Genomic DNA, 15380 nt, shown 5'->3' with positions numbered 1-15380 from the left:
CCTATTGTTGTGTTAGCTGGAATATAGATCCGAGATGTCAATACTTTTACCTTTAATACTTATTCAGTATTATCGGTTGGGGTTTTTACACATATATATGAAAACAAACACAAACCCCTGCATATTAGAGCAATTCCATTCACATAAGTTGAAGAAACAATACAATTACTGTTAACATTTTCCACAACAATCGATTAAACATTTTTATAACTGATCATCAAGAAGCTAGTGTCCAACCAATTAATTTTTTATTACTATGACAACTGGAACATCACTGGAAAATAAAGCATTACTGCGCACACACGTTTAGCTAAATAAAAAAGCTAAGGCCATGACGCACAGTACGCCTGTGCATAATGCCAAAAAATCCGGGTATAGGTCGAGGCCGTCTGTAATTGTTCTATAAAATATCCTCTTAAAATTGACTCGCAAAAAGATACAAAACAAATGCCTCAGAAAAGGCTTAGAATGCATCTACAGGAGTCTTGAGTTTCAAAATTTTTACGGAGCCCCCAAATCCCCCTGCTTGTGCACGCCTTCAGTGTGCGTAATGCTAAAATGTTTCTGGCTACGCCCCTGATAAGGTTACACAGGGCTAGCTCTTGGTACACAAAACCATTCACCAAATTATCTTTTAATATGCAAAATTCCACTGTTATTTTTCAACAAAATACCAATTATTACATGAAATGTTTTCGCCAAATCAAAATAAAATTTGCCAATTGTTCCTAAAATTAACATTTGGTGAATTTGGCAAGTGGCAGAGCTAGCCGTTACATTTAACTGTCCCTAATCAGGGTTTCTGTCAGAGGGTATGGAGGGTCAAACTAGATGCCCTAAAATCTAGGATATTAATCGATAGATATATTTTCATAATTTTTAGACAGAACTCATGTTTAAAATTTATCAATACATGTAATATGAAATGCATTGTCCTATTTCAAAACATTTCAAACCCATAACTACCCAGTAAGGGCACTTAGGATCTGTTTTGTTTTTCTTACATACCCTCAAATTATATAAATTTCTGGCAAAAAGCCTTCTAAAATGTTCTATTTTGACACTGGATTTTGACAATGTCTAACCAGCATGTTGGGGGGGGGGGGGGGGGGGGGGGGGAGAGAGAATGAGGAAGGAGAAAGTGACTGCATACAGCATGGGAAAAGTGTTCTGTGTTATAAGCATCACCGGCACTAAATCAGTACAACATGGTCGCTGAGTGCTGCAGTCAAACCACGTCCACGCTAGACGGTCAGTGAATATCATCAATCGGAGCAAGTAGATCATCTACAACACACATCAGTGTACACTGTGTATGTCCTACTGCCAAGAAAGCCATCAAGGAAAAACCAGCAACACTTTCCCACATACATTTGTACATAACAAAGATACCAGCTGAATTCCACACATCCGTCATTGTTTATGGTCAAAACCTACCACAAACAGTTCCAGTAGTTATTCTTACAAGTCCAACACCTGTTAACAAACAGAGTTCAAATCTAAACAACAAAACAGATACCATAACTAAAATCATATCTCTGTACAAGGCAGTCAAAAGGATGTTTTGACAAGGACATGAAAGGAAGGTAGGAAATTTTTATTTAACAACGGATTCAACACATTTTATTTACGGTTATATGGCTTTGGACATATGGTAAAGGACCACATAGATATTGAGGGAGGAAACCCGCTGTCGCCACTTCATGGGCTATTCTTTTCAATTAGTAGCAAGGGATCTTTTATATGCACCATCCCATAGACGAGATAGCACAAACCACGGTCTTTGATGTACCAGTTGTGGTGCACTGGCTGGAGCAAGAAATAGCCTAATGGGCCCACTGATGGGGATCGATCCCAAACCAACCGTGCATCAAGTGAGCGCTTTACCACTGGGCTATGTCTCGCTCCGACAAGGACAAGAATGCTGGCTCCCATAAATCAGTCATATGCTTGTCTGTACATGTAAGAGGACTGCCACTGTCAAGATTGGTTTAACAAATCAAAACCTGTACAGGACAGAACATAGTGGATAATATAATTCACCTTGGACCGAATGAACTGATTTACATTAAAATAATGAAATGTTAAGATGCTTTAAAGAATATATTATCCTGGTAGACTAAAGCCCCTTACCTATCAGTTAGACGTAGCTCTGGATGTGTAGAACATTTTGCCAAATTATCTACACGTATTTAAACTTCAAAATTTACAGAAACCCGGTTATTTTCAAACGAAATATAAATCATTACATGAAATCGTTTTACCAAATTAAAATAACATTTGCATTTGTTTTTAAATATTGAATTTCAGTAGCAGAGCTAGCCCTGACATCCAATAGCTGATGATTAATAAATCAATATGCTCTAGTGGTGTCATTTTAAAAAAAAAAAAAAAAAAAAAAAAAAGCATACACATACTACAAACAACTTTATAATATTACTAGCAAAACAGTCTAACAAATTTGTTCTAAACAACATTAATTACTAGCAACTTTTAATATTGCTATTAATATATATATATCTTTTTTTTTTAAAACAGTAATAATATTTCAAAGACGTTATTTCAAAGACGTTATAATGCATTAGTAACTTGGAATTAATTACTGCAAGAACTGTACAGAATTCTTGATAAGACACAGATGTTGCTATAAAGAGCTTTGATCCACCATTTATAGTTTTCATCTGTTACATCAAAATAAACTGAATTAACACAAAAACGTCTTTGCTGGATATTGAGCAAAAACAGAAGCATTTGTTAGTGAAGGAGGTGTGCAGGGAGGTAACAATGACCTGAATGGGAGCCATGTGGTGTGATGTGTGTCTGTGTGACGAAGGAAATCAATAACACTGTAACACGGTGACCCAGTGCCATGTGTTTTAATGACAGTCTTACTCCACATTCACCCTCACTTCAAAATCACCTAACACCCAACAGTCCTACATTATTCACAGCCAGTTTTGTATCAGTTAAAATACAGCAACGACACTAACACTGAAATGACACTGAAAGCCATATGTATATACTGAATAAAAAAAGAAGCACAAATATTAATTTTAGGTTTATTTATTTATTTATGTCTTAAGTTTTTGTGTTTATAAAAATTATCAATGTCACTTAAAAACATTTAGGAAGGAAGGAAGGAAGGAAATGGTTTATTTAATGACACACTCAACACATTTTATTTACGGTTATATGGCATCAGACATATGGTTAAGGACCACACAGATATTAACAGAGGAAACCCGCTGTCGCCACTTCGTGGGCTACTTTTTTCGATTAGCAGCAAGGGATCTTTTATATGCATCATGTCAGACAGGATAGCACATACCACGTCCTTTGATGTACCAGTCGTGGTGCACTGGCTGGAATGAGAAATAGCCCAGTGGGCCCACCGACGGGGATCAATCCCAGACCGACCGTGCATCGAGCGAGCACTTTACCACTGGGCCACGTCCCGCCCATAAAAACATTTAGGTAAATTTTGATATTCTATTTATAGAATTAACTGTATATTGAAAAAAAAAATGTATTCAGTGAAACCCCTTTAAACTGGACACAAACCGTAAAAAGTCTAGTTTTAATAGGTGTCCGGTTTACAGAGGTTATATTCTATACTGATATTTAATAGGGGACCGTGAAACATTTTAAGGGTTTATCACTCTCACGGGTGGGATGTAGCTCAGTGGTACAGCGTTCGCCTGATGCACGATCCATCTAGGATCGATCCCTGTCGGTGGGCCCATTGGGCTATTTCTTGTTTCAGCCAGTCAGGGCTCGCGCTGTCGGTAGCCAAATTAGCCATTGGCTAATTTTTACAAAAAATGGCTAATAAAATTTGCAAGTGGCTAAAATTTTGGCTAAGCCATTTTCTGTCTTCTGATGTGAACAAACGGTTACATAATCTATCCGACATCTCAAACATAATCATACTACCAAATATTCAATTAGCGTAATAGCGATCTCGCGACCGGTAACAAGAAATGGTGTCATGCAGAATACAGCGTAGGCCTTATAATGTTTGCTTATTTTAATAATCACGGTTATTAATTTTTAACGGCATGCATTCAACATGTATGACAGCAATGTCTGGAAGATCTGTAACTTGTTATTTTGACTTTGTAAAATCTTTGAACCAAAGTAATAAAAACAGACCGACAATGCGTGTCAATTTGAATTACACATGCCAGTTCAGGGCCAAGACATGTAGGGCCATCTCAAGGTCTGAGTTCAGCCAGACCGAGCGAAACAAAACGTTCGTTAGACTGGTTTGTGCGCTTCACGTTAAACCAAATGGACACGACGAACACCAATCAAATAGTTCGCAAACGTTAGGAAGAACGTTCGTTGGCTGAACTGAGGACAGCTCTCAGTGCGAATATACGTCACGCTTCAGAGTCAGCTGACACCCGCGTGTCAAGAGACATCGTTGCGGACATTAGACAATACGATTATGCAAAAATAAATCTTGATGTAAATTTGTAGAAAAACAATAGTTATTCGTATCAATGAATACCTAACTGCAGTTTTTGTTTATTCCTTTGTCTTTGTTAATTTCGTACCCATGGTCGAGAGCACGCATGCAGATCGCGATCGCCGGAAATGAACATGCAGTATTTAAATTATACAAATTGCAGTTAAATGTACACTAAATAAAATTAGTTTACAGTAATCATATTTGTTAGATAATTTTAGATATAAATTTGTAAGACTGTGAGGTGACATTTAATAAGTTAGCTGGATTTAAAAAGACCGTAAATTTTTATTTTATTAAAGGATTTGTTGGTGGTTTTTCTGGGTGGTTTTTGGGTGGGTTTTTTTTAATAAATGGAGTATACTGTGATGAAGTCGGCATTCTTAGTTGAGGTATTTTATAAGCAGAAATCACAACAAACATTTAACACGACGCTGAAATCAACAGCAACAACATGGCACAAATTATGAAATCGTTTGGTGTGGGGAATTGATGGGTCACTTAAAAAAAAAAAAAAAAAAAAAAAAAAAAAGTTATTCAAACTAACATAAAGATTGTTATTTAAAGAAATAATGAGTTCTATATAAAAAAAAGCTCTCAAATTTTTATTTGGGAAAAAAGGAAGAAAGAAAAAACACCACCATCCATAAACATCCACCCATGCACCCCCATATTTCTGTATGTTTGTTAATTTAATGTCATAGGCCTTAGAAGTGGGTGTGGGTGTATGGGGTACTGGCTTCAGACTCTGAAGATATTGCTTAACCCCATCCCAACCCCACCCCTGCTGAAAAAACTCGAAGTAATATATTAAGTGCCCCTACCCCCATTAAGGTTTTGTTATTCCTATTTATTCCAGTTTGTACACAATTAGCTGAAAAAGATACATTTTCATATTCATATATAAATACTCTATACAGTACTGCATAAAACAAATTTGGCTAAAGCATTTTCAATATGGCTAATGAAAATTCCATTTGGCTAATATTTTGGCTACAGGTATTTTTGATCCAGTGTGAGCCCTGGCCAGTGCTCCACAACCGATGTAACAAAGGCTGTGGTATGTGCTATCCTGTCTTGTGGGATGCAGTGCATATAAAAGATCCATTGCTGCTAATCGGAAAGAGTAGTCCATTAAGTGGCGACAGCAGGTTTCCTCTCTCAATATCTGTGTTGTCCTTAACCATATGTCTGGCGTCATATAACCATAAATAAAATGTGTTGAGTGTGTCGTTAAATAAAACATATCCTTCCTTTATCACTCTCACTTTCCATCGCTCCCCCGAGACTAGTTCAAGGAGAGTAATTTTCAGCTCCTCTTAGTGTATGACTTTATAACGTATCAATATGGTGAGACATGTTAGTGATGGCATAGAGTACAAAATAGTGGTACGGCTCGAGGCTGTCAGACTCTCCTTTTCAATTCACCTGTGAAGGACATTTTCACAGATACATATACAACGAATATATTGCACAACAAAAAACAAAAAGTGGCATGGCCATGGCGTACCTCTTTGTCCCTGCGTGTATCTTAAATAGCTCCATTTAATCTAAGTTAGGGGAGCAATTAATCACTCCCTTCAATTTGTTTCATGTCGAAGTCTGGTATTCTGTCTCACAACATCAGGTATTCATTTGTGGGATATTTTTTTAGTAGTTCACCCGAATCGTACAAATAATGTAACAGACATTTTGGGATTCCATTTCATAATCTAATTGTGCTTCTGACACAAAATTCTGCATTCGCAGATGCGTGGAATCCTGATAAATTCATCGGCTGTACACCTTCATAATAGATCTCCCAACATCACTGTACGCTCAAAGATAAACAGATGCACAAATTTGAATCTCTTCATACATGTACAATACCACATAATATTTTTACAACAGGAAATCATACAGATTAAGTCAAGCACAACACATAGAAGAAAACCAAACGTGTACATAAAAATTATACAGATCATTCTTTCACAAAAGAGAAGAAGGAAAACAGATGGCACCAAGAAAATAACTTGGTAAGCATAAAAAACATAAAACATAAAAAAAAAGCTCTTCAACAAAATAATAAAAAACAAACATGCAAGCATTGAACAACAATACATGTCGTTATAGTATGCTGACAAAAGAAAAAACAGTAACTCAACATTTTGTACAGGAAAACATACACCTTTGACAAAAACTGGAAAAGAAATCAAGGCCCTCTAAGAAATTACAGAAATGTAAATCTGGCTTCCAAACTACACTACTGGATGTGAAACATTTGTAATTTGACATATATACATGTAGTCTTAGAGAGGAATCCCACTACATTTTACCATTAGTAGCACAGGATCTTTTATATGCACCATCCCACAGACAGGATAGCACATACCACGGTCTTTAATTGATATACTAGTCGTGGTGCATTGGCTGGAATGAGAAATACTAATCATGGCAAAAGAAACACTAATCATGGTAGTGCTATAGGAAAGTAATTTTACTGAAAGAAGGAAACGCCCCTTACCCCTTCATCTCCTCCGAGCATTGGCTGGATGACGTACGTTTCATTGTGCATCTGGATCACACCTCTGTCACAAAATAAAATTAACGTAAATATAATGTACAACAAGAAATGTTATACAAGCTTTAAGGGCCACGATATAGAGCAGATGCATGTGATGTGTGTGCATCTCTAAATGCTTGTCAGCCACAATGAAATAATCGTATATGGTTTATATATTCAAAACACAAACCGCAGACGCATCAGACGCAACAGTCACACTGCACGCACGCGCCACATCCAGTCTACATGAGACTTTATATACATTTAATATGAAATTTCTATATTTTTTAACAGAGCATGAAATTTTACACAATATCATTCAGTTTGAGCAAGTTATTAGCCAATGACAAGTTTCTTTGCCAGATGCAAAAAATCAACAGGCAAAAAAAAAAGGGTTAAATACTAGTATAGAATAAAAAATATGATGACAATACGTACAAACATAAATCTGTACCACATTAAAAGGAATACATTCTGTGAGTTACCAGGGTTTCTGCCAGAGGGTAAAACGGGTATGGTGCCATACCCAAATTTTTATTATTTTTAAGTTAACTTTTGCACAAAATTAATGACTCTTATCATTACTCTATGATTTTCTTAACCCTAACCCTAAACTTAACCCATTTTCTTTCTGGGGGAGGTCCCCCCCATACCCCATGCTGACTGTGGTTGCATTCAATTCCATAGAGCCATACCCAAAAATTTCTTTCTGGCAGAAACACCGGTTGCATATACATAACAGAAGCTATAAATGTCATGTCATGTTATGTGTGTTACAAATTCTCCAGTGGTATAATGCTAACATTTCTTTTGTTGATAGCTGTTCCAATTTTACAACTGATTACCTAAGAGGCCTGACATTTCAGCTGCACAATTAGATTTTGAAGTACACAAAAGACCAAGACATAAAACATTTTTTCTAAAAATCAACTGTTTCTGCTGGTGATGATCAAAATATCAGGGTTATATTAAAGCTTTTAAAATATCACACAACCATTACATCTACTGCAAAATCTGATTAACTTTCCTTAACTACATTTCACACATTTCACTTGTTGTTTTAAATTAACCAAATTGATCTCTCACTTGACATTCTTGTATTATATTCTGTGTTATTGAAGTACATCTACATCTACATGTACAATGTAATTGTATTATATTCTGTGTTATTAAAGTACATCAACATGTGCAATGTAATTGTACTACATTCTGCATTATTGAAGTACATCTACATGTGCAATGTAATTGTACTACATTCTGCGTTATTGAAGTACATCTACATGTGCAATGTAATTGTACTACATTCTGTGTTATTGAAGTACATCTACATGTACAATGTAATTGTACTACATTCTGTGTTATTGAAGTACATCTACATGTGCAATGTAATTGTACTACATTCTGTGTTATTGAAGTACATCTACATGTACAATGTAATTGTACTACATTCTGTGTTATTGAAGTACATCTACATGTGCAATGTAATTGTAGTACATCTACATGTGCAATGTAATTGTACTATATTCTGTGTTATTGAAGTACACCTATATGTGCAATGTAATTGTACTATATTCTGTGTTATTGAAGTACATCTACATGTGCAATGTAATTGTACTATATTCTGTGTTATTGAAGTACACCTACATGTGCAATGTAATTGTACTATATTCTGTGTTATTGAAGTACATCAACATGTGCAATGTAATTGTACTATATTCTGTGTTATTGAAGTACATCTACATGTGCAATGTAATTGTACTATATTCTGTGTTATTGAAGAACACCTATATGTGCAATGTAATTGTACTATATTCTGTGTTATTGAAGAACATCTACATGTGCAATGTAATTGTACTATATTCTGTGTTATTGAAGTACATCTACATGTGCAATGTAACTGTATTACATTCTGTTATTGAAGTACATCAACATGTGCAATGTAATTGTATTATATTCTGTGTTATTGAAGTACATCAACATGTGCAATGTAATTGTACTATATTCTGTGTTATTGAAGTACATCAACATGTGCAATGTAATTGTACTATATTCTGTGTTATTGAAGTACATCAACATGTGCAATGTAATTGTATTATATTCTGTGTTATTGAAGTACATCTACATGTGCAATGTAATTGTACTATATTCTGTGTTATTGAAGTACATCAACATGTGCAATGTAATTGTACTATATTCTGTGTTATTGAAGTACATCAACATGTGCAATGTAACTGTACTATATTCTGTGTTATTGAAGTACATCAACATGTACAATGTATTATATTCTGTGTTATTGAAGTACATCTACATGTACAATGTAACTGTATTATATTCTGTGTTATTGAAGTACATCTACATGTGCAATATAACTGTATTATATTCTGTGTTATTGAAGTACATCTACATGTACAATGTAATTGTACTACATTCTGTGTTATTAAAGTACATCTACATGTACAATGTAATTGTATTATATTCTGTACTCCTGATAAACACTGTATATGAATTAGGGACCGTTCACAAATATCAACATTTTCAGAAAGAAACTTTGTTTTGTTTAATGACACCACTAGAGCACATTGATTTATTAATCATTGGCTATTGGATGTTAAACATATGGTCATTTTTCCATTAATAGCAAGGAATCTTTTATATGCACCATCCCACAGACAGGATAGCACATTCATGTAACACGGCCTTTGATATACCAGTCATGGTGCACTAGCTAGAGCAAGAAATAGCCCAATAGGCCCACCGACGGGGATCGATCCTAGACCGACCGCGCATCAAGTGAACATTTTCCCACTGAGCTACGTCATTCCCTTAACATTTTCAGAGGCATACAAATCATATGCTGAGGAGTGGGGTTGGGGCAAGGGGAACAGAAAAGAAAAAGAAAAGAATGCTATTAAATGTAACTCTTGTAAAATCAACAACAATATAAGTTGTAGAAGCATCACGAGGGGTATATGGCTTTTTATGTACCCTCTGTGTGTTCTTTTACCCCGAGCCGAAGTCGAGGGGGTAAAAGAACACACAGAGGGTACATAAAAAGCCATATACCCCGAGAGATTCTTCTACAACGAATTTATCTTGCCGACATGTTAAACCATATAGCCAAATAATCAAAATAACGCCAGACAATAATTGTTAACAATTTATTAACGGAGCCGTACCACGCGGACGCGAACGAAACCACTTGCCAGTGACGAAAAATAGTTCCATCGATAAACGAGTTTTTAACTTCAAATGTTTTAATACGAAATTGTCTGAAACGGATATTAATAAAAATTTAAAAAAAAACACTTTTTTTTATATCAGAAATGTATGTAGTAAAAAAAATATATACTCTTCAAAAAAAGAAACGCAAAAGGGTACAAATGGGTTATAACTCCGATTTTATGTTTCCTACCGGTTCATGCTTTGTGAATATAAGGTCATTGCATGTCCCAAACACATTCCCACGGTTACATTCGATAAAACGCAGCTACTGTACAATAAAGTTCCAAAATGTGAATATTCGCAAAAACGCAGCCACGTGCAAACCATGTCACCACTGCACGTGCGTTGTCTGCACGTGCAACATGAACACCGACAGTATAAAAGTGCAGGGTGTTCGCTTGCCTGGCCTCTGTATCTGGCCGACAGTTGACAATCCAGGACATGCCACGTCTCAGTGAACCGCAGAGAAACAATGCCATCGGCCGACTAGACGCAGGCGAATCCAGAACGGCCGTTGCCAGGGCATTCCATGTGTCCCCAAGCACCATCTCCAGACTGTGGGACTGTTACCAGCAACATGGATCAACACGTGACCTCCCTAGATCCGGTCGACCACGGGTCACTACCCCCGGGCAGGACCGCTACATCCGGGTACGCCACCTTCGGGAACGATTGACTACTGCCACCTCCACAGCCGCAGCAATACCAGGTTTGCGCAGGATATCCGACCAGACCGTACGGAACCGTCTACGTGAGGTAGGAATTCGTGCCAGACGTCCAGTTCGAGGTGTCATCTTAACACCACAACACCGTCGACTCCGACTGCAGTGGTGCCAGATTCATCGACAATGGCCTCAACTGCGATGGAGACAGGTGTGGTTCAGTGACGAGTCCCGATTTCTGCTCCGACGTCATGATGGAAGATGTCGCGTGTATAGGCGTCGTGGTGAACGTTATGCGGCAAACTGCGTGCAGGAAGTGGACAGATTCGGCGGGGGTAGTGTCATGGTGTGGGCAGCCATCTCACACACTGGCAGAACTGACCTGGTCCACGTGCAGGGCAACCTGAATGCACAGGGCTACATTGACCAGATCCTCCGGCCACACATCGTTCCAGTTATGGCCAACGCCAACGCAGTGTTCCAACATGACAACGCCAGGCCTCACACAGCACGTCTCACAACGTCTTTCCTACAGAACAACAACATTAATGTCCTTCCTTGGCCATCGATATCACCGGATTTGAACCCAATTGAGCATCTATGGGACGAGTTGGACCGACGCCTCCGACAGCGACAACCACAGCCCCAGACCCTGCCCGAGCTGGCAGCAGCCTTGCAGGCCGAGTGGGCCACCATCCCCCGGGACGTCATCCGTACTCTGGTTGCTTCAATGGGCAGGCGGTGCCAGGCAGTTGGAAACACACGCGGAGGCCACACCCGGTATTGACTCCAGATGACCTTGACCTTGGTGGTGTGTCCTATCACTTACTCACAATGGACTAGAGTGAATTGTGAACAATCCTGCAACATTTGGTAATTATCGGACTCACCATTCAATAATTAAATCAATTCTCCAAATGTTACGACAATGTGGTTTTGCGTTTCTTCTTTTGAAGAGTATATATTAAAAATAAAAAAATAAAAAACAACTGTTGCTGATCGCGCATTAATACAATAACACCACGACCATAATTAGGTGGCCGAGTTCAACATTGCAGCTTTTAAAAGTATTGAAATAGTGTATTTTATAGTAAAAATAAAATTAATTATGTATACTTGATTGATTATCAATGTTATTTATAATCTAATTATTGCTTTAGCATTAATTGGGGCGGCTGGAAACTGTTGGAAATTACAGACGGGGTATAAGAGAATTTGGCTCCGCCCACAGGGGGATAAGGGATTTGTCCAACGACAAACAACCAATGAGATTAAAGAATTTTACATGAAGGCGAGATAATTGTTTTTAGGAGGGGTTGGGGATAGTAAAAAATATGAATGCTTGCTAGGCTTGTCAAAACATTGAAGAACAGTGAATCGCTCCTTAATAAAGCAGGGTAAAATGGGTATGGCTCCATATACATTTTGTAGATTTTTCTTTAAGTTAACCTTTTGACTAAAATTAATTACTCTTATCATTACTGTATGACTTTCTTAACCCTCACCCTAAACGTAACACATTTTCTTTCTGGGGGAGGTCCCCCCCCCCACCCCCCATCATTACTGTATGACTTTCTTAACCCTCACCCTAAACTTAACACATTTTCTTTATGGGGGAGGTTCCCCCCCCCCCATACTCCGTTGACTGGTTGAATTTAGTAAAAAAAATCTTTTTGGCAGAAACTCTGTAAAGATCATTGTAATTAGTCATTCTTGTATGTATTTTACTCAAACAAAAATGTTATATTCGTTATGTAATCACACTTAAAAGTACAATATCATTTACCATAAATATGTTTCTTGTTTTACATATTCTTGAAGAAGGATATTTTCAAACTAATATTTCAGCCCACCTATGGTACCTGTATATACCTGTACCAATGACAGGTGTACTCACCTGATCCCGCTACAGGTGCTAACGGCAACGCTTGACCACTCGTCCCTCTTCACGAAACCATGGTAATAGCAGTGCTCCACAGTCTGGAAGAGAATTAGACATTAGTACTAACATGTAGAGCATGTCAAATTCAACTAGTGCACACCCATTTAACCACAATAAACTAATTCAGTTTTCATCATCATTAAAAGAGAACACTAGTTACAGGTAGTATAACTAAAGAAAGAATTAAAATGTGTATATACATGTTCATGCAGATAAAGATGAACATAATTCATTTTGATTATTTCTTCTAACTTTCAGCAACACGGGAGAAAACAATGGATTAAATTATTTACCTGTACTAAACTAACAACATTTGCATTAATCATGTAACAGATGCTGATGCAGGAAATTATTGAAGGGACCACGTGTCAAGATGGAGGTAAGCAAATTTTCTAGAGCGTTCCCAAAGAAAATATATTTTAAACAAAGAACCCCATGCACATGTGACATATATTCTTAGGTGTTTTTTTTTAATAAAATGGAATTCTACTAGAATATACATGTTTATATATGGGTTTTCAGGGTTTCTGCCAGAGTGAAGGGGAAAATTATATACCCTAAAATCTTGGAAATTAATGAAAATATTTTTATACTTTTTAGAAAGTGTGTAGTAAGAGAACTGCTGTTTACAATGTGTTAAAGTACACGAAATGCAGTGTCCAATTTCAAAAGAATTTATACCCATAACCACCTGGGGGCACTTATGAGATCTGATCTGTTTTTGTTTTTATTCAAATTATTTTCTGGCAGAAAGCCTGATGTTGTACAGATTCTTACTTAACTGTTAGGATTCCCTAGCTATCAGACTGAAACGGACTACTTTGAAACTATAGAACAAAGAAATGTATGAACACCCCCCCATTAGCATGTTTATTACACACAGATCTATCACTGTACATACTATACCACAAAACAAACACTAAACAAAACAGATACTGGCTTCAAAAACCTGAAAACATTTCCCATTAAATATACAGCCAGAAATAACCATTCCAGTATTCCCAGAAGAGTATGTTTAATGAAAAAGAAAGATAACGTGTTCTAACACATCAAACATCTTTCGGCTTCATTAACACTGCACACCTGTTTAATTTATAACATACATGTGTCGGGAAAACTGGATTTCTGAAGAATTACCTGTCTCGCCTACCATAAATTGATAAATTTAGCATTACTCATAGCTAGATCAATAGATTTTCATCTCAATGTATGTTTAATAAAAACATTAATCTTGAAAAAAAAATCAATTAAATTGTTTTTAATAACTTAATAATTTCATGTAGGGTTTTTATTAAATGTATTGAGATGGAACATTCATACATGTAGGTTATACTAAGAATAAATTTTTACTGAAATGGAGCTAAAGACGAAACTTTAACATTGAGCTGAAGCAGGGCCGTAGCTTGCAGGGGATCAAAAAATCCAGAAAAAATTATAGAAACTTAAAGAAAATTCTTTTCTTAACCGTTTAATGAGTTTTAGACTATTAACTATTCAGTTGCCCCCCACCCCAAACAAGCTGTTATGGCCCTGTGGAGCCAATGTTTCCACTACAAGTAAATGTAATATCTATATGATAGTATATCGACAAAATCTATACCTGATGCCATGTTAGTTTTAAATATGCAGTGAGTGGGATATAGATGACTACCCAGACAGGTGAGATATATACATTATTACACCGTGGTGCAAGAGATATTCATGTGATATTTTTCGTCTCTTCACATTGTGGAACATGCCTTGCGACAGGTCATGACCTCTGATCAAGTGACATAGCCCAGTGGGAAAACGCTCACTTGATGTGTGGTTGGTCTAGGATTGATCACCGTCGATGGGCCTATTGCCAGTATTGGGCTATTTCTCGCTCTAGTCAGTGCACCACGACTGGTATATCAAAGGCCGTGGTATGTGCCATCCTGTCTGTGGGATGGTGCATATAAAAGATCCCTTGCTACTAATGGAAAAATGTAGGTTTCATCTCTATGACTGGTCCAAAATGACCATATGTTTGACATCCAATAGCCAATGGTTAATAAATCAATGTGCTCCAGTGGTGTCGTTAAACAAAACAAACTTTCTTTCTGATCAGGTGAAACCTTATAAGTATTCATTCCACTTAAAGTGATGTAACAGCTACATGTAGTTACTTAAGAAATGAATGTAATCATTTTTGACATTCATTAAAGGCACAGGTTTTTAACTCATAAAAATGGACACTAAGTTTAGTTAATCTACAAACCTGCAACACACATTTGGATATGGTCATAAAAGAGAAAAGATAAATTCTGTGATGTTTAAACAGGGAAATCCTTTAAAATAAAACCACCCTAGAACTTGTCTTATTAACCATAACTTCTTAGGCAAATGTGCGTTTTTAAAAACTAGGGTAGTCGCTTTAAGCACATATATAAACCACAGAACCACTTTACACATTGTATGAATGGGGTAGCACATTAGCACAAAGCCATTAATATATTTATAGTGTAAAATGATTTGAATATAGTGCACAGCAAAAACGGTTCCACAGAGAATTAAAAACAT

The 15380-nt window shown here is 36.8% G+C and overlaps 1 protein-coding gene across 2 annotated transcripts in view; it reads right to left on the bottom strand.

Moving 5' to 3' along the window:
* The window catches only part of LOC121381948 (disintegrin and metalloproteinase domain-containing protein unc-71-like), a 78166-nt gene that overhangs the window by 37549 nt on the left and 25237 nt on the right, over window positions 1-15380 (bottom strand). For both annotated transcript variants that reach the window (XM_041511380.1, XM_041511381.1), the window contains exons 5-6: window positions 12795-12877; window positions 6975-7038 (exon numbers count right to left, since the gene is read on the bottom strand). In XM_041511380.1, coding sequence (XP_041367314.1) covers window positions 6975-7038; window positions 12795-12877 — 147 coding nt within the window. The remainder of the gene's footprint in view (window positions 1-6974; window positions 7039-12794; window positions 12878-15380) is intronic.

The sequence above is a fragment of the Gigantopelta aegis genome, chromosome 9 (assembly GCF_016097555.1).
Source record: "Gigantopelta aegis isolate Gae_Host chromosome 9, Gae_host_genome, whole genome shotgun sequence".
Taxonomy (NCBI): domain Eukaryota; kingdom Metazoa; phylum Mollusca; class Gastropoda; order Neomphalida; family Peltospiridae; genus Gigantopelta; species Gigantopelta aegis.
The sequence above is the reverse complement of the archived record's forward strand: the minus strand, read 5'-3'. Positions and strand labels throughout refer to the sequence as shown.